Here is a 27,437-nt window from a genome sequence, read left to right on the forward strand (position 1 = left end):
CTTTAAACACATTTTTAAATCTTTAATGAATGAGTCTTTGTTTGATCTGTAACTTTCATAAAATCTTCCAAGTTTTCAGCAGCAGTGATCTTCCATTGCTCTGAATTACTACTAAGATGACTTTGTGAACACTCTATGTAGACCAAAGATCTTATATAGAATAAATTTTCCAATATGTATGTGACATTAATCATACCCATATTGTCTTTTTTTATTTAGATACAAATTAGTTAAAATATAGTGTATTATTAGTGCCAGGGGTTGAATTTAGTGATTCATCAGTTGCATATAACACCCAGTACTCAGTACAGCAAGTGACCTCCTTAATGCCCATCACCCAATTACCACATATCCCCACCCACTTCCCCTCTAGCAACCCTCAGTTTGTTCCCTAGAGTTAAATCTCTTATGGCTTGCCTTCCTCTGTTTTTATCTCATTTTATTTTTCCTTCTCTTCCCCTATGTTCATCAGCTCTGTTTCTTAAATTCCACATATGAATGGAATCATATGGTATTTGTCTTCCTGATTCACTTATTTCTCTTAGCATAATACACTCTCACTGCATCCATGTCATTGCAAATGGAAAGATTTCATTCTTTTAAAAAAAAAATTATGAGAGAGAGAGAGTGCAAGCGAGAGAGCATGCACAAGTGGGGGGACGGGCAGAGGGAGAGGTAGAGAGAGAGTATCTCAAGCTGATCCCCCACTAATTGTGGAACCCCACCCAGGGCTCAATCTCCTAAGATCATAACCTAAGCCAAAATCAAGATTTGGACACTTAACCAATTGTGCCACCCAAGGACCTCCTGATTTCATTCTTTTTGATGGCTGAGTAATATTCCAATATATGTGTCTATGTGTGTGTGTATGTATATAGATAGTTAGATATATATGTATATTTATCTATATAGACATATATAGATATATCACTTCTTTATCCATTCATCAGATGATGGGCATCTGGACTCTTTCCATACTTTGGTTATTGTGGACAGTGCTGCTATAAACATCAGGGTACATGTGCCCATTCAAATCAGTATTATTGTATCTTTTGGGTACACTAGTAAATACCTAGTAGTGCAATTACTGGTTCATTAGGTAGTTCTATTTTTTACTTTTTGAGGAACCCTCCCCACTGTTTTTCCAGAGTGGATGCAGAAGTTTGTATTTCCCAACAGTGTAAGAGGGTCTCCCTTTCTCTGCAGCCTCACCAACATCTTGTTATTTTCTATGTTCTTAATTTTAGCCATTCTGACCTTGGCTACAGCAACTTTTAATTAGATACATCTCCACAGGCAAGGGAAAGATAAGTGAAAATGAACTACTGGGACTTCATCAAGATAAAAAGCTTCTGCAGAGCAAAGGAAACAATCAATAAAACTAAAAGGCTGCCTATGGAATGGGAGATGCTTGCTAATAACATATGAGATAAAAGGCTAGTAAGAACTTATCAAACTCAACACCTGAAAAACAAAAAAATCCAGTCAAGAAATGCACAAAAAACATGAACAAAAAATTTTCCAAAGAAGTCATACACATGGCTCACAGACAAATGAAAAAAAAAAAAAATGCTCAACATCACTCATCATCAGGGAAATACAAATCAAAACTACAATGAGATATACCTCATACCTATATTGTCTTATCACTTGGGTATAGTGTTGATTTGCTTTAAAAACTTATATGTTTCTGACATGAAACATCCAAGTTTTATTCATTTTTACATACCTCACAGTATACAAATGCTTTATTCACAAGGCATATTTGGGCATTAAAAATTTGACAAAATAGATTCTGGGGGCAAGACGGTATAGGAGTAGCAGCCTGAAATGACATCAGATCCTAGCAGTTCAGCTAGATAGGTACCAAACCATTCCAAACACCTATAAACTCAACAGGAGATAGAAGAGAAGAGCAGCAATTTTAAGAGCAGAAAATCAACCACGTTCTGAAAGGTTGGATGAGTGGAGAAGTGAATCTGAAGCAAAGGGAAGCCAGACTGTGGGAGGAGGGGACGGCTCCCAGCAAGAGGTGGAGCAGTGGAGCACAAAATCAGAACATTTAGAAGTCTGCTCCACTCAGGGACATCGCTTTGAGGCTAAGTGGGGGTGGAGCCCTCAGGGGGAGAGTGTGATCTCAGGTCCCAAAGGGTCAAAGATCGGGGATGGCTGAGTGTGGCAGACATGCCAGGTATCGGAGCGGGGCAGCTGACTACAGAGACAGAGCCGAAGAGTGAGCTTTCAGACCCGGGTTACCTAAAACCATGATCTGAAGCAGAGTCAGACCACTGCTCTTCGAGCAGGAACCCGACAAGTGGCGCATCTGGGGAGAATTTCCTTCGTGCTATGGGAGGAGCCGTGTGGCAAGAATCTGTTGGGTTTGGAGACTCCAAATGGAGCCATGCACCAGAGACAGAAAAGTTCAGTCACAGGCCAGGCGAACTCAGAGTGAGGCCAGAGACCAGGAAGAGAGGACTGACTGACTGCTTATCTCTGAGGGCACACTAAGGAGCAGGGCCCCAAACTCTTGGCTCCTCTGGGATGGAGATTGGGAGGCTAACATATTTATATCCGACCTCCAAAGCCATACGGAAACCATTCAGGGAACAAAAGCTCCGAGAGGAAACCTGAGCATATTACTTAGCCCAGTCCCTGGCAAGGGTGGTGCAAATCTGCTTTGGGCAAGACATTGAAGAATCACTGCAACAGGCCCCTCCCTCAAAAGATCAGCAAGAACATCCAGCAAAGACCAAACTCACAGATCAAGGAGAACAGCAGAACTTCAGAGCTAGGGGAAAGCAACACAGAATTCGTGGCTTTTCCCCCATGATCCTTTAGTCTTGCAAAGTTAATTTTTTTTAATTTTAATTTTTTCCTATTCTATTTTTTAAACTTTTCCTTTTCCCTCTTTTAACATTTTAAAATAGTTTATCTTAACAATACCTTTCCTTAAAAAATCTTTAAAACCTTCATTGTTATTTTTTTATCCTTTCATTGTATTTAACCTTATCTTTTGTATATATATGCAGACTTTTTCCTAAAAATTGTGGGATATAATTTCTTCTAATAGATCAAAATATTGCATAATCTAGCACATGGCCTTGTTCTAGTCTCCAACCTAAGCACATTCCCTCCTTTTTTTTCTCTTTTTCCAACCAACTTATCTTCTTATTCCTTTTGTAGAACTTTTTAAAATTTTTCATCTTTGTAGTCATATTCCATCCCTTTATCGTGTTTACCCTTATTTTTGTGTATATATATAATATGTAAGTTTTTCTTTCTTTAAAATTGTGGGAGGTAGTTTCTTCTAAGAGACCAAAATACACCCCAAATCAAGTAGGTGGCTCTGTTCTATTCACCAGTCTAGTATATACACATTATTTTTTATTTTTCAATTTTTATTTATTTTCCCCCCTTCTCTCCCTGGTTTTGGACCTCTTCTAATTTGGTTAGCATACTTTTTTCTGGGGTCTTTGCCACCCTTATAGTATTTTATTCTCTCATTCATATATTCTTATCTGGATAAAATGACAAGGTGGAAAAATTCACCACAAAAAAAAAAAAAAAAAGAACAAGAGGCAGTACTGATGGCTAGGGACTTAATCAATACAGACATTGATAATATGTTAGAACTAGAGTTCAGAAGAACGATTCTCAAGGTGCAAGCTAGGCTCAAAAAAGGCATGGAAGATATTAGAGAAACCCTTTCTGGAGAAATAAAATCCCTTTCTAGAGAAATAAAAGCTAAAATCTAACCAAGTTAAAATTTAAAAAGCTAATAATTAGGTGCCATAGAAAAAGGAGTCTATAACTGCTAGGACAAATGAGGCAAAAGAGAGAATTAGTGATAAAGAAGATCAAATGGGGGCGCCTGGGTGGCTCAGCGGGTTAAGGCTTCTGCCTTCGGCCCAGGTCATGATCCCAAGGTCCTGGGATCGAGCCCCACATCGGGCTCTCTGCTCAGTGCAGAGCCTGCTTCTCTCTCTCTCTCTGCCTGCCTCTCTGACTACTTGTGTTCTCTATCAATGAATAAATAAAATCTTTAAAAAAAAAAAAAAGAAGAAGATCAAATGATGGAGAATAAAGAAGCTGAGCAAAAGAGAGACAAACAACTACTGGACCACGAAGAAAGAATTCGAGAGAAAAGTGATACCATAAGATGAAACAATATTAGACTAATTGGGATTCCAGAAGAAGAAGAAAGAGAGAGGGGAGCAGAAGGTATACTGGAGCGGATTATAGTAGAGAATTTCCCTAAAATGGCAAAGGGAACAAGCATCAAAATCTGGGAGATACAGAGAACCACCCTCAAAATCAATAAAAATAGGTCCACACCCCATCATCTAATAGTAAAACTTACAAGTCTCAGCAACAAAGAGAAAATCCTGAAAACAGCTCAGGGCAAGAAGTTTGTGACATACAATGGTAGAATTATAGGAATGGCAGATGTATCCACAGAGACCTGGCAGGCCAGAAAGAATTGGCATGATATATTTAGAGCACTAAATGAGAAAAACATGCAGCCAAGAATACTATATCCAGCTAGGCTCTCACCGAAAATAGAAGGAGAATTAGAAAGCTTCCAATACACAAAAACTAAGAGAATTTGCAAACACCAAACTCTACATGAAATTTTAAAAAGGGTCCTGTAAGCAATGAGAGAGGCTAAAATTAGTAGAACAAAAATAAACAGAGACAATATGCAGTAACAGTCACCTTACAGGCAATACAATGACACTAAATTCATATCTCTCAACAGTTACCCTGAATGTTAATGGGCTAAATGCCCCAATAAAAAGATACAGGGTATCAGAATGGATGAAAAAACAAAACCCATCAATATGCTGCCTACAAGAAACTCATTTTAGACCCAAGGACACCACAAGATTTAAAGTGAGGGAGTGGAAAACAATTTACCATGCTAATGGACACCAAAGGAAGGCTGGGGTGGCAATCCTTATATCAGATCAATTGGATTTTAAGCCAAAGACTATAAGAAATGAGGAAGGACAGTATATCATAATCAAAGGGTCTGTCCAACAAGAAGATCTAACAATTTTAAATATCTATGGCCCTAACATGGGAGCAGCCAACTATATAAACCAATTAATAACAAAATCAAAGAAACACATCGACAATAATACAATAATGGCCAGGGGACTTTAACACCCTCCCCCCACTGAAATGGACAGATAAACTGAGCGAAAGATCAACAAGGAAATAAAGGCCTTAAATGACACACTGGACCAGATGGACACCACAGATATATTCAGAACATTCTAACCCAAAGCAACAGAATATACATTCTTCTCTAGTGCACATGGAACATTCTCCAGAATAGATAACATCCTGGGTCACAAATCAGGTCTCAACCGGTACCAAAAGATGGGGATCATTCTGTGCATATTTTCAGAGCACAATGCTCTGAAGCTAGAACTCAACCGTTAAGAGGAAAGTTGGAAAGAACTCAAATACATGGAAGCTAAAAAGCATCCTACTAAGGAATGAATGGGTCAACCAGGAAGTTAAAGAAGCATTGAAAAAATTCATGGAAACAAATGAAAATGAAAACACAACTGTTTAAACTCTGTGGGACACAGCAAAGGCAGTCCTAGGAGGAAAATATATAGCAATACAAGCCTTTCTCAAGAAAGAAGAAAGGTCTCAAGTACACAATCTAACCCTACACCTAAATGAGCTGGAGAAAGATCAGCAAAGAAAGCCTAAATCCACCAGAGAAGAGAAATCATAAAGATCAGAGCAGAAGAGAAATCAAGACAGCATGGTACTGACATAAAAACAGACACATAGATCAATGGAACAGAATAGAGAGCACCGAAATAGACCCTCAACTCTATAGCCAACTAATCGTCAACAAAGCAGGAAAGATTGTCCAATGGAAAAAAGACAGTCTCTTCAACAAATGGTGTTGGGGAAATTGGACAGCCATTTGCAGAAGAATGAAACTGGACCATTTCCTTATACCTTACACAAAAATAGACTCAAATTGGATGAAAGACCTCAATGTGAGACAGGAATTCACCAAAACCCTTGTGGAGAACACAGGCAGCAGCCTCTTCGACCTCAGCCACAGCAACTTCTTCCTAGAAACATTGCCAAAGGCAAGGGAAGCAAGGGCAAAAATGAACTTCTGGGACTTCATCAAGATCAAAAGCTTTTGCACAGCAAAGGAAACAGTTAACAAAACCAAAAGACAACTGACAGAATGGGAGAAGATATTTGCAAATGACATATAAGATATAGGGCACCGCATATCTCAGTGTCTATAAATAATTAACATTTTTAAAGATTTGTCTATTTTAGAGAGAAAGACAGAGCATGAGCGGGGGGCAGATGGAGAGGGAGAGAGAACTCAAGCCAACTCCAGACAGAGCCCAAAGACTGATGCAGGGCTCAATCTCATGACCCTGAGATCATGACCTGAGGTGAAACTAAGAGTTGGACACTTAACCAACTCTGCCACCAAGTCGCTCCAATAAATTATTTTTTTAACATTCAATGTAAATTTTAGATATCTAATTGAATTATGTGGGAATCACTGAAAGGAAATAAAGGGTAGATTTTGTTTTTAAATACAAAAATGTCTGTAATATGTAGTTTATCCCCTTGAATCTTAAATTTATATCCTCCTTCAACCCCATCCTAGAATACAATCTCCTTTGGGTGAGTTCCTGGAATGCAAAAATCATTTTAATATTTATCTAATCAGACATAATGGGTGGGACTTTTGGAGGGTTTATTTAAATAAAGACATTAAATGAATTTCAAAGTCTAACAGCATCACAATTTGGATGATCTGTGAGAGTATGTAGTATTTTTAACAACTACTTCTAAAAAATACTCCATATCCTTGAAGTAAAATATTAGCAGAGAGCAAATCATGTATTTATTCATTCACCGGACATATTGAGCCCTAGTAGGTGTCAGGCAACTGCAGTACAAAAGATGATTATTACAAAACCCAATACAGTAAACTTATGCACACAGAGCACTTGTATATCAGCAGTTCAATCTTATCTCCTCTATGAAGCTGATCAAAACAACTTCCTTTACTAGGTTAACTTTTAGTGCATTTATAACCAATACCACATAACTAAACTTTATAAAACACTAAGCTTTAGTGACTTCTCATAGATGTGCTCTCAACACTTAACCCACTGAGCCACCCAGGCATCCCTACATTTCTTCTTGAAAACAACAAATACCTTTTAATCTTACTTGCTAAGTACCATAGCATTTAATGTATCATCTTTCATGGAGTATTCAAGTATCTTCAAATTCCATTTGTTATTTCTTTCTTCTACCAGAGTGAAAAATAATAGAGATTTATTTAATACCTAATATCTGGATACCCTTGGAATAGCATAAGCATACTACTTCCTCCATAGTCATTCACTACATTTTAAAGAATGTACCTGTCTTCAGTTTTTTTTTTAAAAAGGGAATTTGGAACTTAGATTAAAAAAAAAAAAAGATAAAATTAAGTTGGACAAAAGCAGACCATGTTTGTAGATAAAGATTTTCCCTGGGGGGAAATACTTTATTTCTCATTTGTGAGGTTTAGGGCAGAATGATAAATTATACCTTATGTATGCTTTCTCCATTTTACAAAGCATGTTCAAAGTCATTATTATACCTAGTCCTAATAAGAACATATGCAAGGTAGGCAAGGCAATTATTATTGTTTTCGTTTTATAAATGGGACAACAGAAGATTTTTCCTAAGTTTGCAAAGACTAAGACCAGAATTTAGGTCTATTGTTACTCAGTCAAAGTATCTTTTAATTCAAATGGATGGGGGCGCCTGGGTGGCTCAGTGGGTTAAGCCGCTGCCTTCAGCTCAGGTCATGATCTCAGGGTCCTGGGATCGAGTCCCGCATCAGGCTCTCTGCTCAGCAGGGAGCCTGCTTCCTCCTCTCTCTCTCTCTGCCTGCCTCTCTGCCTACTTGTGATCTCTCTCTCTGTCAAATAAATAAATAAAATCTTTAAAAAAAAAATAATTCAAATGGATGAATAAAAATGCTTTGCATTTGTATAGAACATTAAAATTTGAAGGTACTTTTATATATATGGTGCAAACAGAATGGGCAGAGTATTTCTCAACAGTGTGTAAAATGAAATAGGATCTCTTTAGGTTTCAAATCAGTCCCATGATAAAAGAATCTAGAGATCAGTAATTGAACAGATTTTCTATGCATAAATTTTTTTTTTAATATTTTATTTATTTATTTGACAGAGAGAGATCACAGGTAGGTAGAGAGGCAGGCAGAGAGAGAGAGAGGGAAGCAGGCTCCCTGCCGAGCAGAGAGCCCGATATGGGACTCGATCCCAGGACCCTGAGATCATGACCTGAGCCAAAGGCAGCGGCTTAACCCACTGAGCCACCCAGGCACCCCTCTATGCATAAATTTGATAATGCCTTAGTAGCCATGAGAAAGACATTTACTAAATGCTTGCTTTTGATGAGGTAGAGAGGGGTTGATACCTTCACCCCTAAGAACCATTTTCAACTGTTACTCATGACATTTTTTTACCCAAACAACATCAATTGGTGACTTTGTCATATTCCTCTTCTCACCGATGATTTTGGAAAGCTTTTCTATAGTTCTTTTGTTAATTTTTCATTGATTTTCCATTCTCATCAAAATTCAATTGGGTAATTTTAGTGATGTTGGTTACATATTTTTTTATCTTTCTAACTTCACTAATGAATTAGAACAATGAAATTGGTTATTATCCTTTTTTACCTTTGTAACACATGATTACTAAACACACTGACTTGTTTTTTTTCTTGCATGTTTTTGAGTAGTTATGTTATAAAGCTAATTCATCTCCTATATATTGAAGTTTAAAACCAGTAGAAAAGAGCTAGAAATATTCAATGAAAAGCTAAGTTTACTTGCTGTAATTTTCATAAACTATATCTCAAACTGATCCTAATTATAAATAACTATATAGATTTCTACTATAGGTAAAGATACTGATATATTTTTCTACATTATAAAAATAGTACATGATTGAGAGTTTACTACAAGAGTGTATTACTTGAATAGTTATACTAATATCATTTTCACTGTCTATAAACTGCATATTCAACACGCTATACATGCCTTTCTTAAATGAAAATAAAGTTTTAGTAAATTTTAAATCAAAACAAAAGGAAATGAACTCATAGATTCATGCTATGAATCTATGATATGGTATGATACCCAATTTATGCCCTTGTAAATACCAAAATGGCTTTAAATTATATATATATATGTATATATATACATATATATATAAAGACATTTGTATGTTACCTGTTATTTAGTACATGTGCACATCAAAAAAAGTAACTATATTGGGTTATTTATTTTTTTAAGCTTTTAAAAAAAAATGTCATCCCTGCTCAATGTTAATAAGTCTTATAGAAAAACTTGTAATCTCTTAAAACTTAGCATCTGGTGGGAATAATGAGAATTTGTCAGATTGGGGGGGTACATTAACTCTTTCAGACAAAATACATCCCATTTTATGTTCTGAAAAGATGGTTTCCCCTATTAGTCTCTAGTGGCCTAAAAGGATTTATGCATCCTTTAAACTGAGAAGTATATTCTCATCTCACCATTAGCATCATGAACCAAATGTCTATCAATTCCCTACACAAAATTTGAAATAGATAGCTCATAGTCTAGGTAATTTTGTGCTGAAGTTCAAACAAGCAAGACTGTTCTAATAGAAAACTTCTGTCCTGACAGATCCTAAAAAACACCTGCTCCATTCAGAAAGTTTCTTAGAATGTAACTTCCATCTAAGAGATAATTCTTAGTATCTTCATTTTAAATTAAAACATAACAAAGGAATAATATTTGAAACATTTTAGACTCCTTTCTTTTGTCAAACTGAAGTTATGACAGGATAAAAAGCTAAGGCTTTCCATTTACTTGCAGAACATTTATTAAGATAACTTTCTACAAAGCACTGTGCCAGGTTTATTGCAGAGTACTCAAAAGTGAGTAAGAATCTGTATCTCAAAAGACTTAATAACCCAGTGTGCAAAACAGACATGCATATAAGCAGAGAATAAGTAAGCTAGCAAGTATAATAATCAGAGTATTAAGATGTTGTAAGAATGCAGGGATAGGGAATTTTTTTTTTTTTATTGCAATGATTAAGGAAGGCTTTCTAGAGGAGATGGTATAAGTGAGCAGCTAATTTTTAACTTAGTTTACAAACCTTTCCAGAAGAAAATTTCTCCCATTTGAGGGAGACTGGAAAGGAAACAATAAATAGTTAGACAGTGAACAAATGTGGAGTTTATCTCAGATTTATAAAGTTTTCTGATTCCAGGGCTATACAATACCATGGCTATGAGCACAAGGTTTAGAGTCTGAAAAATCAAGACTTGAATCCTGGCTCTCATTAACTAGACTTACTATATATGTGATCTCACACATGTGGTTCAATCTTTGAACCTCTGTAGACTCAATATTTAGATATTTTAAAGTGGTTTTAATAGTAGTACCTAAGTCATAAGATTGCTTTGGACATTACTTGAGATTATTTGTGTATGAGTGTATGAGTGTGTGTGTGTGTGTGTGTGTGTGTGTATACATATTTGTGTATATATTCCTAGGACTATGACTGGCACATGACATTCCCGAAACAGTTTGCTATTATTACTATTTTATTATCACTTTTACTTTTATTATTATATTTGACTATTTCAAATCAAGGCACAAATAATTAAAATAAAAGACTTGATACTATTATGAAGAGTGTGTATTTCAAAGAATGGTAACTATCTTTCTTTTTAAAAAGGCAGTATTTTCCCTATGTGGTTTCCTAAAACAATTTGCTTTTCAGTGTATGAATTATCTCCATTACTGACAACGTTTATTTGTTGGTTGGTTGATTTAATCCTGGACCCTCTCTCCCTAAGCAGTCTCATAAAAAAGTTTGCTTTGTTGCTTTGAACCTCCTAATTTTCTGAGTTTGAGACCAGCAGGCAATTTGGAGGTAATGAAAGAGATTCAGATCCAGTGAAATTTCCTCCAGACTAGTCTAAGGTTCTCCATTTTTCTTCAGGAGCTAGAAAACAGTCTGGATTACTATATCCATATGAAAAAAGTGGGGAGGAGTTAGCTTTTGACATTTCTTTTTGTTTTTTGTTTTGGTGATTACATGGCATTTACTTCACAAAGTGTGAATCATTACCTCACAAAAACCTGTTACTGGCACGTTTTCAAATGTGATTAACATTTTGTGGTTGAATAATAACTGTGGTTTTTTTCATTTTGAAAAAATTCTCTTACTAAAGAAAGTGGAATAAAATTTTTAACTACTTCAAAACACTTTCCTTCCTAATATGAGGAAATCCTGGGAGTGGATAGTTGATGGGTGTTAATGTCATTAACCTTCTGTTAGCTCTTCTTGTCAACTTGTTAAAGGTGCCCCTGCTGCTGAGTTACACTCCCTGCCCTCCAGTTGGTGAAATGATTTTGCCATCAGTCAATCAAAAAGCTAAGCTGGTTTTGGGCAACAGACAGCCCTATCATTGACAAAACCTATGTGAGTAAATGTAAGAAATTTGTCAACAGGATATAAGCAGTAAGGTCAACATTGTTGTTAATATGCTTTTTATCCAGTTTAAGATGCGAAGAATAAATCACAACACATATTTAAAAGTCTAAGAAGCCCACTTTTAAGATGGTGTTCTTTCCTGTCAGAAAAAGCAAGGAGCAGTAAGTAAAAGTGATGCTTTGTTTTAAAAAAAAGGCAAGAAAGACTCTTGTGCAGCCACACCACTGGTGAAGAAGAAAAAAACAAATGCAAAAATCGGAACCCACAAATAATGTCAAATCAGAGAACAGTCCTAAGGATTGGTTAGCAGTCCATTCACAGTGTTGCCTCTCATCTCTTTTTAGTATGGGCTGTTTTTCAAAACTCTGTGATTTCAGGTGTCATTCTGAACCTCACCCCACCATTATTAGCAACAGGAGACAAACACACACGTAGAGTATATAATTTCTTGTAACCTTCAAAGAGAAAAAGAGAAGCCTCTAGAAATTAATGAATTAAAACCAACAGGGCTATTACAAATAACTTCATGAGCTGTTGAAGTTATTCTGACACGATTCGAGCTTAAAATAATGAAACAGGCATAAGGGTGGTCAGTTTTACCATCAGATATGAAAAATACTCCTCATTTAATAAATAAGAACATCTTTGAAAAGTTCAAATATGTAAAGTTAGGAATGTCTAATACAGAGGAAACATTCAATAAATGAGAATATTATCATTGTTAAACTTAGTAAAAAAAATATAGATTCTATTTTAATTCACTGCACAAGTGAACTACAACTTCCAATATTATAATGAGCATAAGCCCATGAAGAATACCAAGAACTTTGCTTTTAAAAAAAAAAAATCGGGGTAATAGCAATAATTTCCCTACATGATTATTTAGGTTTTTGAACAATGTGCATTCCTGTATATATATAGTGCTGGTTTATCCATAACAGATCATCCCCTTTGATCCTAAAACCTCCCTACTGGCTAGATTTATAAGGCAATTTCCTCACATTTCCCCGTTTCGTTTCCTTATAAAATTAGTTTTGTTTACTCTTCCCATCTATTTTTTTGAGTCAGAAAAAGCAACCAATTTTGGACAGAGAAAGGGAGACGGAGCTGATAAGGTTCCTTCTAAAGCTATTGGCTATTTTTCAGGATGCAGAAATAAGCCTGAGCCACTCTCCATTCATAGAAGAGGTTTTATTCTTTTTTTTTCTTTTTACTTTCTTGGTTATTATTATTATTTTTTACATTTCCTTTAAAAAGTTTTGGATTATCCTTTCTAAATCTGATTATATTTTACATGCATGCACCAAAAAGGTGGTGATTTAATTTAATGTTATTGAAGTTCCTGAGTTTTTTTTTAAGATTTTATTTATTTATTTGACAGACAGAGATCACAAGTAGGCAGAGAGGCAGGCAGAGAGAGAGAGGGAAGCAGGCTCCTTGCTAAGCAGAGAGCCCTATGTGGGGCTGGACACCAAGACTCTGGAATCATGACCTGAGCTGAAGGCAGACACTTAACTACTGACTGGGCCACTCAGGTGCCCTACAGCATCCTTTCTGGATTAAAATATCCTTCTCTTACAGAAGTGCCAGAAGAGTACAAAAATATTAACTAAGCACCAGAATTCACATAACATATATACATACGAAGATCATGTATATTGTTTGTCATTTTCTAGATTAAAACTCTCAGTGGGTGCCTATGGAGTCTTCCAAAGCAAGAATAGTTTGAGCAACAGTTTTATCATCGTAGCTCATTAATTCGGACTTTTTATTTTACTATTTTTTAAAGATTTTATTTATTTATTTGACAGAGATAACGAGAGAGGGAACACAAGCAAGGGGAGTGGGAGGGGGAGAAGCAGGCTTCCCGCTGAGCAGGAACCCTGATGCAGGGGCTATCCCAGGGTCCTGGGATCATGATCTGAGCCTAAGGCAGATGCCTAAGGACTGAGCCACCCAGGCGCCCCTAAATTGGAGTTTTTAACCAACTCAACTTAATATTTTAAACTTTTTACCTAAAATAAATTGCTGTGCTTTTTCTTTTTTTTTTTTTCAAAAAAAGTACAATATGCAAAGTAAGAGCCCCGTACATTTTAGTATCATTTGCAATCCCCTTGTGGACAAACAGTCACACTTTAGTGCCACTTAAATGAAGAATAACCATTCATCTGTAACATACAGATACAGAAGGCTCCGGATTTTCATTTTAAAGTGCTTAATTACCTGCATAAAGACAGAAATAGGGGCGCCTGGGTGGCTCAGTGGGTTAAGCCGCTGCCTTCGGCTCAGGTCATGATCTCAGGGTCTTGGGATCGAGTCCCGCATCGGGCTCTCTGCTCAGCGGGGAGCCTGCTTTCTCCTCTCTCTTTCTCTGCCTACTTGTGATCTCTCTCTGTCAAATAAATAAATAAATAAATCTTAAAAAAAAAAAAAGACAGAAATAAAATAGTCTAGGCCAAGTTCATGAGTCGGAAATTACTTTTTTTTTTTTTTTAATAAATGAGCAACAAAGCCTCCTTAATGTTGTTATGTGGCCATAAGCCAATCGAAGAAGAAAACGTTAAAAAGAACAAAAGGATCAGGAATTAAATTCAAATATATGAGGCAAGAACCAAAATCAAAAGCTGAAAGATGTAGTAGTGTTTTCAGCCACAAGACAATATGATATATTTGCAAGGAAAATCTAATCAAAGTTAAATCATAAAGTTAAATCTTCACATTAAGTATCCTGATAAGGGAAGTTATATAATCCAAGGTTATTTTTGAGGATTTCCTGCCTCTAGTCACCCACAAACTTATGTTTCCAGTATTCCTAGCTATTAAAGTACTTGGCATCACTAATGGACAACATAAAATACGGTATTGATTCATGAACCCAAAGCCTTAGAATGAAAAACCATTTTTCACATAAATCTAAATTGCCATTCTCAAGTAATTTGAGTTAAGTACCGTAATTTCTATGTTTGGCAGGAAAGTAAGCATATCACAGAAGAAAAAGGCAATAGATTTACCCTTGAAACAAGGTTACTTCCATATAGTTGTTGAAGAATTTACTTATTATCAGATAAAGAATTTACAGTATTTATTCCCTTCTAATGATATAAAATGGTGATCGATCAGCAATTCAAGATATTTATTTAAACCTAGAGGAGGAGGATATGGCTTTAACTTCTGAAAACCAAAATAGAAAAAAAACAACCCAGCTCTAATGTAGTTTATCTTCAGATGCTAGATTTAACATTAAATAATTCAATCTAAATGCTATATCTCAAGTTCTTCTTTCATATATTTCTGTTTTATCTGAATGTACTGTATATAAAATGGGGTTTAAAAGTATCTATTTAGAAGGAAATGCTTAATGTTATATACATAGCTTCTACAATTTATTTAAATACATAATCTCCTCATCAATTCATCTATCCATCCAACCAGGCATTCATTTTACCTATCCTTCTCAATCCTTTCAGTCTTCTGATATTAGTCATTTTCTGAATTGTCCTTTAATATTCATGTGTGCCCTCAGGAAATACCTGTACACATGCAAAGAGGAAAAAAAAAAGTGCCTGACCAAAAAATCTTATGGTGATCATTTCCTTTAACCAACTGGTTACATAAGGGGATTGTTTGTTTTGTTTTTGGTTTAATGAAGCCTTATAAGACTTACCTTGCATATTTATTGGACCTTTAAATGAAATGCTTCTTTGAGAAACGGCCTTTTTTTTTTCTCATATAATTGTTTCCTTGCCTACTCTACCCAGTTCGAAACATTGTCAACTAAAATTTATGCTGTTGATATAAAAACAGCCTATACACAAACTCACCCAGACAGCCTGAATAGATAGACTGGTAATTTTAGAACTACACAGTAAATACATATTCCTTGTGCATACGCGTGCGTGCGCGCGCGCACACACACACACACACACACACACACACACAGAGGCAGAGAGAGAGAGAGAGAAAGAGATTGAGAGAGAAAGAGAGAGAAACTAATAAACAAAATGCTTGAATAAATAAAGGATATTGTCATCTTCTCCACAAACTTATCATGTTGATCTTCTGTTTCGGGGAATTTCTTGATGTCACGTTCCAGATTAATAATTTGTTGTTCCATTGCTGTAAGGTTGCTCTTGAGAATTTGAGCTGAAACTAAAGAACAATGTGCAAAAGTATTTAGAGTATTTTACCAAATATTCCAAAAAACTAAAAGAAAACAGTATCATTTATTTTCTAATGTGCAGAATAGTTCCACAAAGTCAACTCACATTTTTCTGAATTACTGCTCATGAAGATTCTACTCTCCATGACATAAGTGAAAATGTGTAATATAATATCCCAAATAATCATGTTTAATAAGAGAATGTCACCATTTTATTCAGCCATTAGTTCAAATGAAGCCATTTCTATTTAAATTTATTGATGGAATTCCTAATAATTCATTCTTTAAAATCTAATTTGAAGATTAAAGAGAAACCAAGGTTCAAAGAGATCTTACTTTGTTGATACATGTTCTTGGCTATATAAATGATATAAACTATAAAAAGGGTTCAAATATTTTTCTTTTGCTGAAACATCCTGAGTCTTAAAAACCAACATCTATGATAAAAGTTTTTATCCTTAGTACTTTTCATATGCATAGAGATGTGAAAATTACTGTTGATACATAAAGAGAATTAAGAGCAAACCCCAGAAATACATATGCACATACATAACAATAAAGCTTCAGTGTGCCCTCAAACACTATCATTAATTGCTTTAATTACCCCTAACATTATCTGTACTTTTTTCTCTCTGCATTGACAACCAATAATTTTAAGAACTGTATTCAAACTGCTCCTAAAAACATGCACATTTACCAGTTTTCTTATGATGCTCTCTCTTAGCAGCGGTACTTTTTAAACTATTTTATAGATACTCTATGAATGAATGACTGCCAACTACAAATGAAGGCAATTCCATCAGTATCAATGCATTTGGCAGATTCTAGTTGAAAAGACAAGGTGCGTATTAGAATTTAGTAGGTTAGACTGTGACACTGGTTTTTAAATCCAGGCTCTGACACACTGTTCTTTTCATTAAAGGACTGTGAAACAGAGAGTACTATTACAATTCTTTTTTTTTTTTTTTTTTTTTTAAGTAAATTTTGTTCTCATTCAGAGGCCTATCAGAATTGCAATGAAAAATTTAAGAGCTGACAAAATCAACCTCCTGGCAAATTTTAGCCAGACTCTTCTGATACAAATTCATCACATTGACACCCACACCTTTATAACTTTATAAGGAGAAATTGCCTTAAATATACATGGAAGTTCAGAGACTAAAAATCAAACACCAACACTAAAGACAATTTTTTTTCTATTAATCTGTCAATTCAAATAACACTTTCCAATTAAGTTCCACTTGTTGAGCTCTGACAAGCTTCAAAATGATTCTTTATAAGAGAAGTCTGCCAAAAATTTACTAATGGCTTGACAGTCATTGCTTGCTTTATTTAAAGGATGAGTTCACTGTGCAGGAAATTATTTCCTCTTTTTCTTTATTTTTTTAAAATATTTTATTTATTTACTTATTAATTATTAAATTGATTTATCTATTTTCAGAAAAACAGTATTCATTATTTTTTTCACCACACCCAGTGCTCCATGCAATCCGTGCCCTCTATAATACCCACCACCTGGTACCCCAACCTCCCACCCTCCCGCCACTTCAAATCTCTCAGATTGTTTTTCAGAGTCCATAGTCTCTCATGATTCACCTCCCCTTCCAATTTACCCCAACTCCCTTCTCCTAACACCCCTTGTCCTCCATGATATTTGTTATGCTCCACAAATAAGTGAAACCATATGATAATTGACTCTCTCTGCTTGACTTATTTCACTCAGCATAATCTCTTCCAGTCCCATCCATGTTGCTACGAAAGTTGGGTATTCATCCTTTCTGATGAAGGCATAATACTCCATAGTGTATATGGACCACATCTTCCTTATCCATTTGTCCATGTGTCTGATAGTCATTTGTATGTCTTGATTGGAGAAGTGTCTGTTCATATCTTCTGCCCATTTTTTGATATGTTTGCCTGTTTCGTGTGTGTTGAGTTTCAGGAGTTCATTATAGATTTTATTCATTTATTTGACAGAGATCACAAATAGGCAGAGAGGCAGGCAGAGAGAGAGGAAGGGAAGCAGGTTCCCTGATGAGCAGAAAGCCCAATGCGGGGCTTGATCCCAGGACCTGATCCGAAGGCAGAGGCTTTAACCCACTGAGCTACCCAGGCACCCTCCTCTTGCTTTCAAACAGTTTTTTTTCACTTGCATTTTTCCAGCTGAGTCTCAAAAATTACTCAAAAGGTATGTTCTCCTCTTGTGCTTGACTGAAAAATTTTGAAGGTATGAAATTCATAACTTGTTATGTCATGTAGGTTACATAAAAGTAATAAACTCATAACATTCCGTAATAAACAAAATGTGTCCAAAGGCCAGGTTTAGGTCACATTAGTAATACTCCCATTAGAAGAAATGGTAATTTCATCTTCTGATTGTTCAATACAGAAATAGCCTAAGCAAGTACTATGCACACAAAAGTCTAGATATCTCAAATAACAAGAGACAATATTTTTAATCAAGTTGAATTCTGAATAAAGCACTATTTGCTAGACATCTTTCCTCCTCAATTTCACGTGTCAAATCCTAAGTCCTCTAAAAGTCCCTCCAGAATTTGAGTCCAAATTCTCTAACATATATAGGCACTTTTGTTTGTTCAAGTGATCTTCCACAGATCACCTTCCACTTTGATAATTTTTGTTTTGTGCACATAAACACAGAGCCTCCATTATAAAACCTCAACCTACATATCAGAATTATCTATATCTAATACTTTGCTTATCCCTCTGCATTTGTCATAAATAAATAAATAAATAAAACTCAACAAATGTTGGGTGAATATGCATATTTCAAAAAGTTTTGGTTCCCATTTAAATTTATGCCCACTTTTTTCAGTTTCTTTTTAAAATTTGTTTGTATCTAAATTCCAGTTAGCTAACATACAGTGTAGTATTATTTTCAGGTGTACAATATAGTCATTCCACACTCTGATAAAACACATAGTGCTTCTCACCACAAGTGCACCCCCTAATCCCCATCACCTATTTAACCCATCAGATTGCTCCCTATAGTTAAGTGTCTTATTTCTGGCTTTGTTTCTTTCTTTTCTTTCTCTTTGCTTATTTGTTTTGTTTTCTGGCTCTAACCCTAGCCCTGGCCATAACTATAACACCCTAACCCTAGATTTGAGAAGAAAAAAGACACACACACACACACACTATTACTCAGGCATAAAAAGAATAAAATCCTGCCATTTGCATTGACCTGAATGGAGCTAGGGAGTATTATGCTAAGCGAAATAAGTCATTCAGAGAAAGACAAATACCATATGATTTCATTCATATGTCAAATTTATGCCTACTTCTGCAAATGAATGTGCATACAGAAGATAGATACAATGATGATTGGAAGTTACCATATCAATTACTAGTGAGAATGGAAAATAACCAGGAAGTTGAAATATGTCTAATAATATGTAAAGGTGCAGGGTTGTAGGAGATGCTTAAGACAAACAGGAAAGTAAGGAACTGGGATAAGGAAGGGAAGGAAAGGACACCTTTGCTAGGCTCCTTTGTCTTCCCCTCTAATAAATTAGTAATTTATGCCTAAACAAAAGAAAATAAAATATCAGAGATGTAATAATCCAAGGATTCTAGATCAGATGCAATTTCATAGTTACATTAAATGAACAACACAATTATTTAAAATGTATATCCTTTAATTGATGGAATTACAGTATCTTAGACTTACAAGTGAACTTGAGATTTGAACAAGCCTCTCAAATTTTAAGAACTTATGTTATACAGTGTCATGGTCTACATTCCTAGAAAATAGAACCTAAGACAAATCTTGCCTTATTAGGGGTGAAAGTGGGGTATAATCAGAGGGAAATGGGCATGAAGGAAAGGGGAAGAAAGTGAATGTAAGGGAGTAAGTTACTGAACTGGCCATAGCTTTACAAAAATTACAGGTGGTTTCTTAGAGTCCCAGGTTGTCTCCATCAGGGCCAACTCCTGTTTCAGGAGCATTAACTTCCCATTTCAAATGGGGAGCAAGACAAGTGGCCCAGGCTTGGGGGTGGGGAGTGGCCTGGAAAAAGATGCTCAGTGGATCTACAGTGGTATATAAATTAGATACAGGAAAAAAAAAAATTAGATCCAGAACAGAGGATTCATTATGCCCTAAATGGCTTATTCCTTTGACAGCTGATATAATTAGATAAATTTGTTTACTTATAATCAAAATCAGCCTACTTGAAGTCTTAACAATTAGTCTTCATGTGGCCTCATAACAACACTGATTAAGTCTATTCCCTATTTTAGGGGAAAGATGTCACTTCCATCTTCTTCTTCTTCTTCTTCTTCTTTTAAGATTTATTTATTTGAGAGAGAGAGAATGAGTGGGAGGGGGCAGAGGGAGAGTTAGAGGGAGAGAAAAACTCAAGCAGACTCTTTACTGAGCAAGAAGCCCAGTGTGGGACTTGACCTTAGGACCCTGACCTGGTCACTTACATCTTTTTAATTTGCCCAGGCTACAAAAACCCAAGTTCCTACAACTAGTCTTCCTAAGGTATAGGGGTTAGTTATTATTTGAACTCTAAAGTAATAACTAAAATTCAGTGAGTACTTACTATGTGTAGACTTTTCTTTTTAAAGATTTTATTTATTTATTTGACAGAGATCACAAGTAGGCAGAGAGGCAGGCAGAAAGAGAGTGGGAAGCAGGCTCCTTACTGAGTGGAGAGCCTGATTCCGTGCTCGATCCCAGTACCCTGGGATCATGACCTGAACTGAAGGCAGAGGATTTAACCCACTGAGCCACCCAAGTGCTCCTATGTGTACACTTTATTTTAACTAGTTTTATGTATTAACTCATCTAATCCATACAAAAACTGTATGAGGTATGTACTAAGCTCAAACAAGGCTATGATATGAGCCCAGTGATATCTTCTCAGGAAATTATAAATGTAAAGCAATGTCTCTAGGACCTAGAAGGTTAGAAACTTAAGTTAAATCTGTGCCCATTGGTACATACCATGTCACTTAAATTAGGGGACAGGCATGATTTTAGGAGTCAGATCCACTTAGGTTTTAATTTTTGCCATATCAAATACTAGTTGGGTTACCTTGAGCCAGTCTCTTATTCTCTCTGGGTTTTCATTTCCTGATTTGCAAAATGAAGATAATAATACCTTCCCTAAAGCTGGTTATTAAAGTAAAATGATTTGCTGAATATAAAGCTTCTATCTTTATACTTGGTACATATAGGTAATCTATAAATATTCATTTCATATTTCACTATTCTTCTCTCTTTTCCCTACCTTACTGCAGGAATTAAAATTCCTACTATGCATGTGCCACCAAGAATTAAACAACAGTTTAGATGTAATCTGAATAGCAATAATAAAAAAAAGCAGTTATTTCGTAGTTGCTACCACACTATGGTCTGATTTAATATAATTCAATATATTTAATATATTTTATTAAATATCTTAATAAATATAATAAAATAAATATTTTTATTAAATATTTATTAAATTTATTAAGTATAAAATGTTTTTAAATATCTAATTTAATACAATATTAACCTCCTTTCTAATCAAAAGGACTAAATACAGACTGTTTCCTGTTTGTAGGTTTTACAGGGTACATGGAATTTTAGGTCTGGAAACCAGTGACAATTATACTAATGAACACCCAATTTGTTAGAGATATTAGCAAGTTCCAAATTAAAAATATATATATATTTCTGGAAATTAAAACCTGTGCAGTAGTCTGTATTCCTCTGCAACATTTACAAGTTAGTTATTTTGGCTTTCTAGCATTTTTCTTGCATAAAAGATAACAGGGTTTTGTTTTTGTTTTATTTAGGTTTATTTTGAGCATTAGAATTAACATGTGTTTACCTGCCTGAAGTACATTTGCTTCAGCCCTAAAAGTTGGGAGTCAGTGTTGATTGTTTAATTATTTAATTAGGTCCCTAGCTGGGATGCCTGGGTGGCTCAGTCAGTTAAGTGTCTGTCTTCAGCCCAGGTCATGATCCCAGAGTCCTGGGATGGAGCCCCACATTGGGCTCCCCTTCAGCAGGAAGACTGCTTCTCCCTCTGCCTGCTGTTTCCCCTGCTTGTGCTCTCTCTCTGTCAAATAAATAAAACCTTTAAAAAATAATTAGGTCCTAGCCTCCATGACTTTTAATATTGAGAAAGAGAGAAAGAGAAGGACGGAAGGAGAGAGAATGTGTGTAGGGAGTTGAGGGGGAGAAAGGCAAGAGAGAGTCTGAAATATTTTTACTGGATGTGGTGGGAAATGTAGAGTACTTACAGTTCCAAGAACAATAAAATGCCAGAGTGGGTTAGAAAAGTTTGTCTCCTGCATCATCTCAGACTCAGGGTATATTTTTGTGCCTGCCATTATTTAGTTCACTAATATAAATTAGGGGATCTTTCTTTAATGACAGTGCAAACATTTTCTATCTAAGTAAATTTCCACTACAGGCATTTTCAATGACTGATTAGTCAGTCTGGTGGCACTTCAATTTTTTTCTCTCATTTCATTTTTTACATCTGAATTACTTTTATTATTGAATTATTTTTGCTATTGAATTACTGAATCTGAATTATAACATTAAAAATTTAAATTATATCTATCAAGTTCTTTATTATAGCTTCCTTCCTTGTACTCCATAAATAACCTTTTAAGCTCAGTATACTCTCTTGAGTTATATGTAGGGAGAAACTTTCCCAGCAAATCTTATTTATCTACTTACTTCAGTTGAAAAATATACATGGACTTTTTTCCTGGCTTCAAGCAAATATTTGAGAGTGTCTTGATCTTTACTCAAAACATTTTAAATGATAGATCTGTTCTAATTCATAGTTTTAATAAAAGTAAAGTATAAAACCAATATTTTAAGGAAGATTTTAAATGTAAAGACCCTTCAATTACATATTATATAAGAGAACTGATACACATTTAAGAGAAAGAAATCACAGTACTCTGCTGACATTCTCTAGAGCATGTGTAAATATAAAAGCTTTTCTAGGAACTTGAGGATTTTTATCTTTGAATTAAATGCTTCTATTAATTTTACCCACTGACAGAGTGAGCACTTTTACATCTTTGCTCTAAGAAAGGCCAAGTAAAAGTGTACTCTTGCAAGTCTATATGTGAATAGGCCCCAACATGATTATAAGTACCATAATTTTCCTTAACTGAATATATTTAGTTGAAGAATTATTATTGGCTGAGTAGCACAACATTAAAGTGACTCATCCAGAAAGCATATGTAAAAAAGAAAAAGACATTACAAGCAGCCTGAACAATAGGCACAGTTGTAGTCTTCCTTAAGTACATTTATAATAGTTTCACTTTATATGAAAATGATATTTACATGGATTTTTATATGGAAATGAAGCAAATGTGTGTATATAATAACTACAGCAAAAGTTCATTACTGTGGGCTTCTTAGGCTTTTAAAGAAAATAACTAGTAAATGGCACCCCAATAAAAAATTCCTATAATACAAAAATCAATTAGAAAATGACTCATTCTTTTTTTTTTTTTTAAAGATTTTTATTTATTTATTTGACAGACAGAGATCACAAGTAGGCAGAGAGGCGGGCAGAGAGAGAGAGGAAGGGAAGCAGTCTCCCTGCTGAGCAGAGAGCCCAATGCGGGACTCGATCCCAGGACGCCGGGATCATGACCTGAGCCGAAGGCAGAGGCCCAACCCACTGAGCCACCCAGGCGCCCCAGAAAATGACTCATTCTTAGGAGAAAAAAAAATAACTGTTACAAAGCCACCTTAACAGAAAATACAATTTAACTAGAATCCATATTAAATAAAATTTAAAAATATATGTCCCCAATATGCATTCACAAAGACCATCACTTGCCCCCTCTAATGTGTGCCCCTGGAGATTAGGTACGGTTTCTCCAAACTGAATTCATAATATGGCCTGAATGGATGCTGAGAACAGTGGGATTTCTACAAGAAAACATGAAAACTGCTTTAGAAACATAATATCAGTGTTTAACTCTGAAAATCTCACTAAGCATGGTTCAGTGTCTGGGCTTATACATTTATACAAGTCCTCGGCCTGAATGCATTTTTTTAAACTAAAAAGATGGAGCCTTTAAACTAAAAGAACAAAAGAACTACACACCGTACTACCTTACTATTAACTATGGAAGGTATGCTTAGAGGATAACTGGGGTAAAGAAGGATGAAGGGGAAGTCTCAAGCCCTCTGAATATTGATTTGCAATAAAAGTTCTGTACCCTGACCACCAAACCACAAGCAGTGGACAGTCAAGCTACCTGTGAAGAATCGCAGTTCTTTTACCTGCTGTCTTTCTGCAACTGTTATTCTGCCTGCAGCAAATAGCATGTGCAAATTTTTAAATCAAAGGCTAAAAAACAAACTGAAATCTTCTACTCTTGCTGACAGTCTTAGCTCAAGGCCAGGATTGGGAAACACACACGCAAGCTGAAGCTTCTATTAAGCCATGCTGGACATAACCTTGTTGGAATACTTTGTTCTCATCAGGAAGAATTTTTTCCCTAAGCTTGGTTGTTTTCCTTGCAATAAAAGATCCTTCACCCACCTGTGCCTCAAACTGGAATGATTTTAATGGGTCAAGTCAAGCCTTTATTGAGTTGAGTTTGGGCTATACTGAATTATCCTCCCTAGGGATTTTATGTAAATGGCCAGAATGGTATTCCCCTCAATAGAAAAGCTTGCCAGAACCTTCAAATGCTGACAAATCTTTTATTACAATCCTGTACTAATGTCTTCACTTGTTAGATCTATGTAATACATTCTTTTTTCACCTTGGAATTAGAACAGTGATGGTAAAAGGGAACCATGTCACAAGAGGCTACTTAATATTACAACAGGAGGTCTTAAAAATAAATCAGTAGAATTACAGAAAAATAAGGGCTATGGAGAATGTAGACTTGTTGCCTAAGACAAGAAAGCACAAAATCTTAAGTTAAGAAATCTGAAATGATAAGATTGTAAAATTTGGAATTTTGAGAAGTTTATATGTGTATTTACTTTTGAGCTATAATAATTAATGTTACTTAAAAAGTCACAAGGACAAATACTTGTAGGAAACATCTACATTCAATATCACCAAATTCTGATAAATTGGGTGTGAGAAATGAGCACTGTTCACTTCACATCAAGACAACTACCTTCTTCTTGCGTAAGTATTCACAAATGATTTTATCTAAGCAACCATTTAATGGCGCTTGTATTAACAATGCCCTTTCTACTAGTATATTTTATTCTTAATAAGGTATGAAAAGATTATAAGGGTTGATAAGCCATCTGAATACCCTCTTCCACATGCTATTTGAAAAGAATTAAAAATACACAGATAGCACTGTCATAAAGTTATAATGCTATATTAAAAGAATGTTAGCCTTTTTGACTGTACTTTTTTTTTTTTAAAGATTTCATTTACTTATTTGACAGACAGAGACCAAAAGTAGGCAGAGAGGCAGGCAGAGAGAGGAGGAAGCAGGTTCCCCGCTGAGCAGAGAGCCCGATGCAGGACTCGATCCCAGGACACTGGGATCATGACCTGAGCCGAAGGCAGAGGCTTTAACTCACTGAGCCACCCAGGCGCCCCTTGACTGTACTTCTTGTGATTGTGGCCAGATTTCCATGAACCGTGTTCATGAACTCATAGGGAAATTAATGGGACTATATGACTTGATACAGATATTCTTGCAATTCACTGGGTTTTCCCAGAACAAGTCTAATGCATCAAGTCCACAAGTGTGTACAGACACAAAGCCATCAACTTTCAGTCAAACTGAATGCAGGTGGTCATGAAATCAGTATCAGTGCTGAAGTCATAATGCTGGACTCATTAGAATCCACTTCCCAATAGTGCTGCCTGGATTAGCAGTTTTGCTTGGTAGTAGGGTTACCAGTCAGATAAAAGATGCTTGGAAGAGTATAGTAAATTCATGGTTACATTTTCTGTATTCATTTACTGACTATGGATACTAACAAGATTACTATATGCCCACAGATAAGAGACTGCAATGCAAACAAAGGCTATTATAGGATATAATTGTATTAATTTTCTATATTCCTCACCATTGAATCAGTCCATAAATATAGCAGGGTTTTATCATCTCAAATTTCTTCACCTTAAATATTTTTGCTTAATAACCAAACAATGGATTAAAGGAGTACATGGGAATCTAGAGGGAGGTGGTGTCTTCTAGAGTTGTGGGAAAGCACTGAAAGGCTGTGAGCAGGAGAAGTTGATGACATTTACATTAAACAAACAAACAAACAAACAAACTCTGGCAGCTATGTGGAAAATGGAGGGAGGGGGTCAATAATGGAAAAGGGGATACAAGCTAGGAAACAATTATTATGGTCTAGACAGAAGATGATGGTGGCCTGGATCAGGGTGATGAAAGATGACTGCAGTACATATTTTAGAGGTAGTGCCGACTGGTCTTAGGGTGGATGAAATGTGAGAGGTAAGGAAGAAGGAATTACTAAGAATGATTTCCAGGTTTCTGGAATGAATAACAGAAATGGAGACATTTAGAGATTTGTGGGGGAAAGATCAAGGGTTCAGCTTGAGATCTACTTAGCTTCAATTGCATAAACCATCGAAATTGAGATTATAATTACGAGGTTGGATATATGGGTTCCAAGTACAGAAGAGGGGTCTGAGCTGGATGTGTATAATAGAAAGGCATTTGCATACAGAGCCCACTTTAGAACAGTTACATTTTTTTCATTACATTGCTACAATATAGTTTAGTCTACATTTAGTTTGCTGGCTTTATAAATCTAGGTAATAATTCCCGTATCCCTGACTTATTCCAAGTACAAATATTTCTAAATGTTGGTTAAGGTCATTTTCCTCTGGGCTACAGTTGTTATTTATTCCTATTTTCTCTCTTTACTCTATTTTTGTGTGAGTTATTCCAAACTTGCACACGTACCATGTTTATTCATATTAAGACTCCCCCCCCTCCCCCGCAAATGTCTTGCTGTTATACTTCTCTTGAAACAAATGTTGCCAATAACAACCACTCAGCTAATTGTATTTGGAGGTGGGGGGAGTAAAGTATTTCAAAGAGCTCCAGGCCTTCAAAGCACATAGCCATAAAAGTATCTGCCAGAATTTCTCCAACAGAAGAGGAGAAATGTGAAAGACTCAATTGTTTTCCCTTAATAGTGCACATAATTGGCACATTAACAGTGGTACAAGAGGAAGGGTTAAAGGTGGTTTAGCCAATACAGCACAATGTAGGCTTTATCCTTCTCTGGTCCTTCTCTCCCATTGGCTCTACTTGGGATATTCACAGTAAGCATGTCTTCTTCCTGGTTGTACTCCACAATCTTATTTTAGGGTACATACATTTCTAGCTTTCACCATTGATCATTTTTCTCTGAATGGTCATTGAAATTAGTTGCTGAGATTTTATTAGTGAACTGTTCTTTTAAGGCCAACAATAATCCTTACCTGAATTTTAATCAGAGTGAAACAATATAATCACCACTCCTGAGTGTAGAGAGTGGACAGGCATGCTGTACACATCTGATTTAGTTCCCAAGTCAGTAATTCTATTGCTGCCTTGTATGTGATGAAGTCCATCTAGCAGCTCTACATTATATCTATATATATTTCTTAAATGAATCTAGGTTTTTATCCATTTCAAAAGGTCCATTATCATCCCTCTGGTGAGCTAGCAAGTTACATTTGCAACTG

At 35.7% G+C, this 27,437-nt stretch overlaps 1 protein-coding gene and 1 long non-coding RNA gene across 2 annotated transcripts in view; one reads left to right on the forward strand and one right to left on the reverse strand.

Moving 5' to 3' along the window:
* The window catches only part of LOC309855567, a 1,258,688-nt gene that overhangs the window by 698,635 nt on the left and 532,616 nt on the right, over positions 1-27,437 (forward strand). The gene's annotated exons all lie outside the window — the stretch shown is intronic.
* Positions 1-27,437, reverse strand: part of DIAPH2 (diaphanous related formin 2) — a 919,476-nt gene that overhangs the window by 330,411 nt on the left and 561,628 nt on the right. Inside the window, exon 24 of the mRNA XM_082715955.1 lies at positions 15,609-15,734. Within this exon, the coding sequence (XP_082572081.1) occupies positions 15,609-15,734 (126 nt within the window). The remainder of the gene's footprint in view (positions 1-15,608; positions 15,735-27,437) is intronic.

The sequence above is a fragment of the Mustela nivalis genome, assembly GCF_964662115.1.
Source record: "Mustela nivalis genome assembly, chromosome: X".
Lineage (NCBI taxonomy): Eukaryota > Metazoa > Chordata > Mammalia > Carnivora > Mustelidae > Mustela > Mustela nivalis.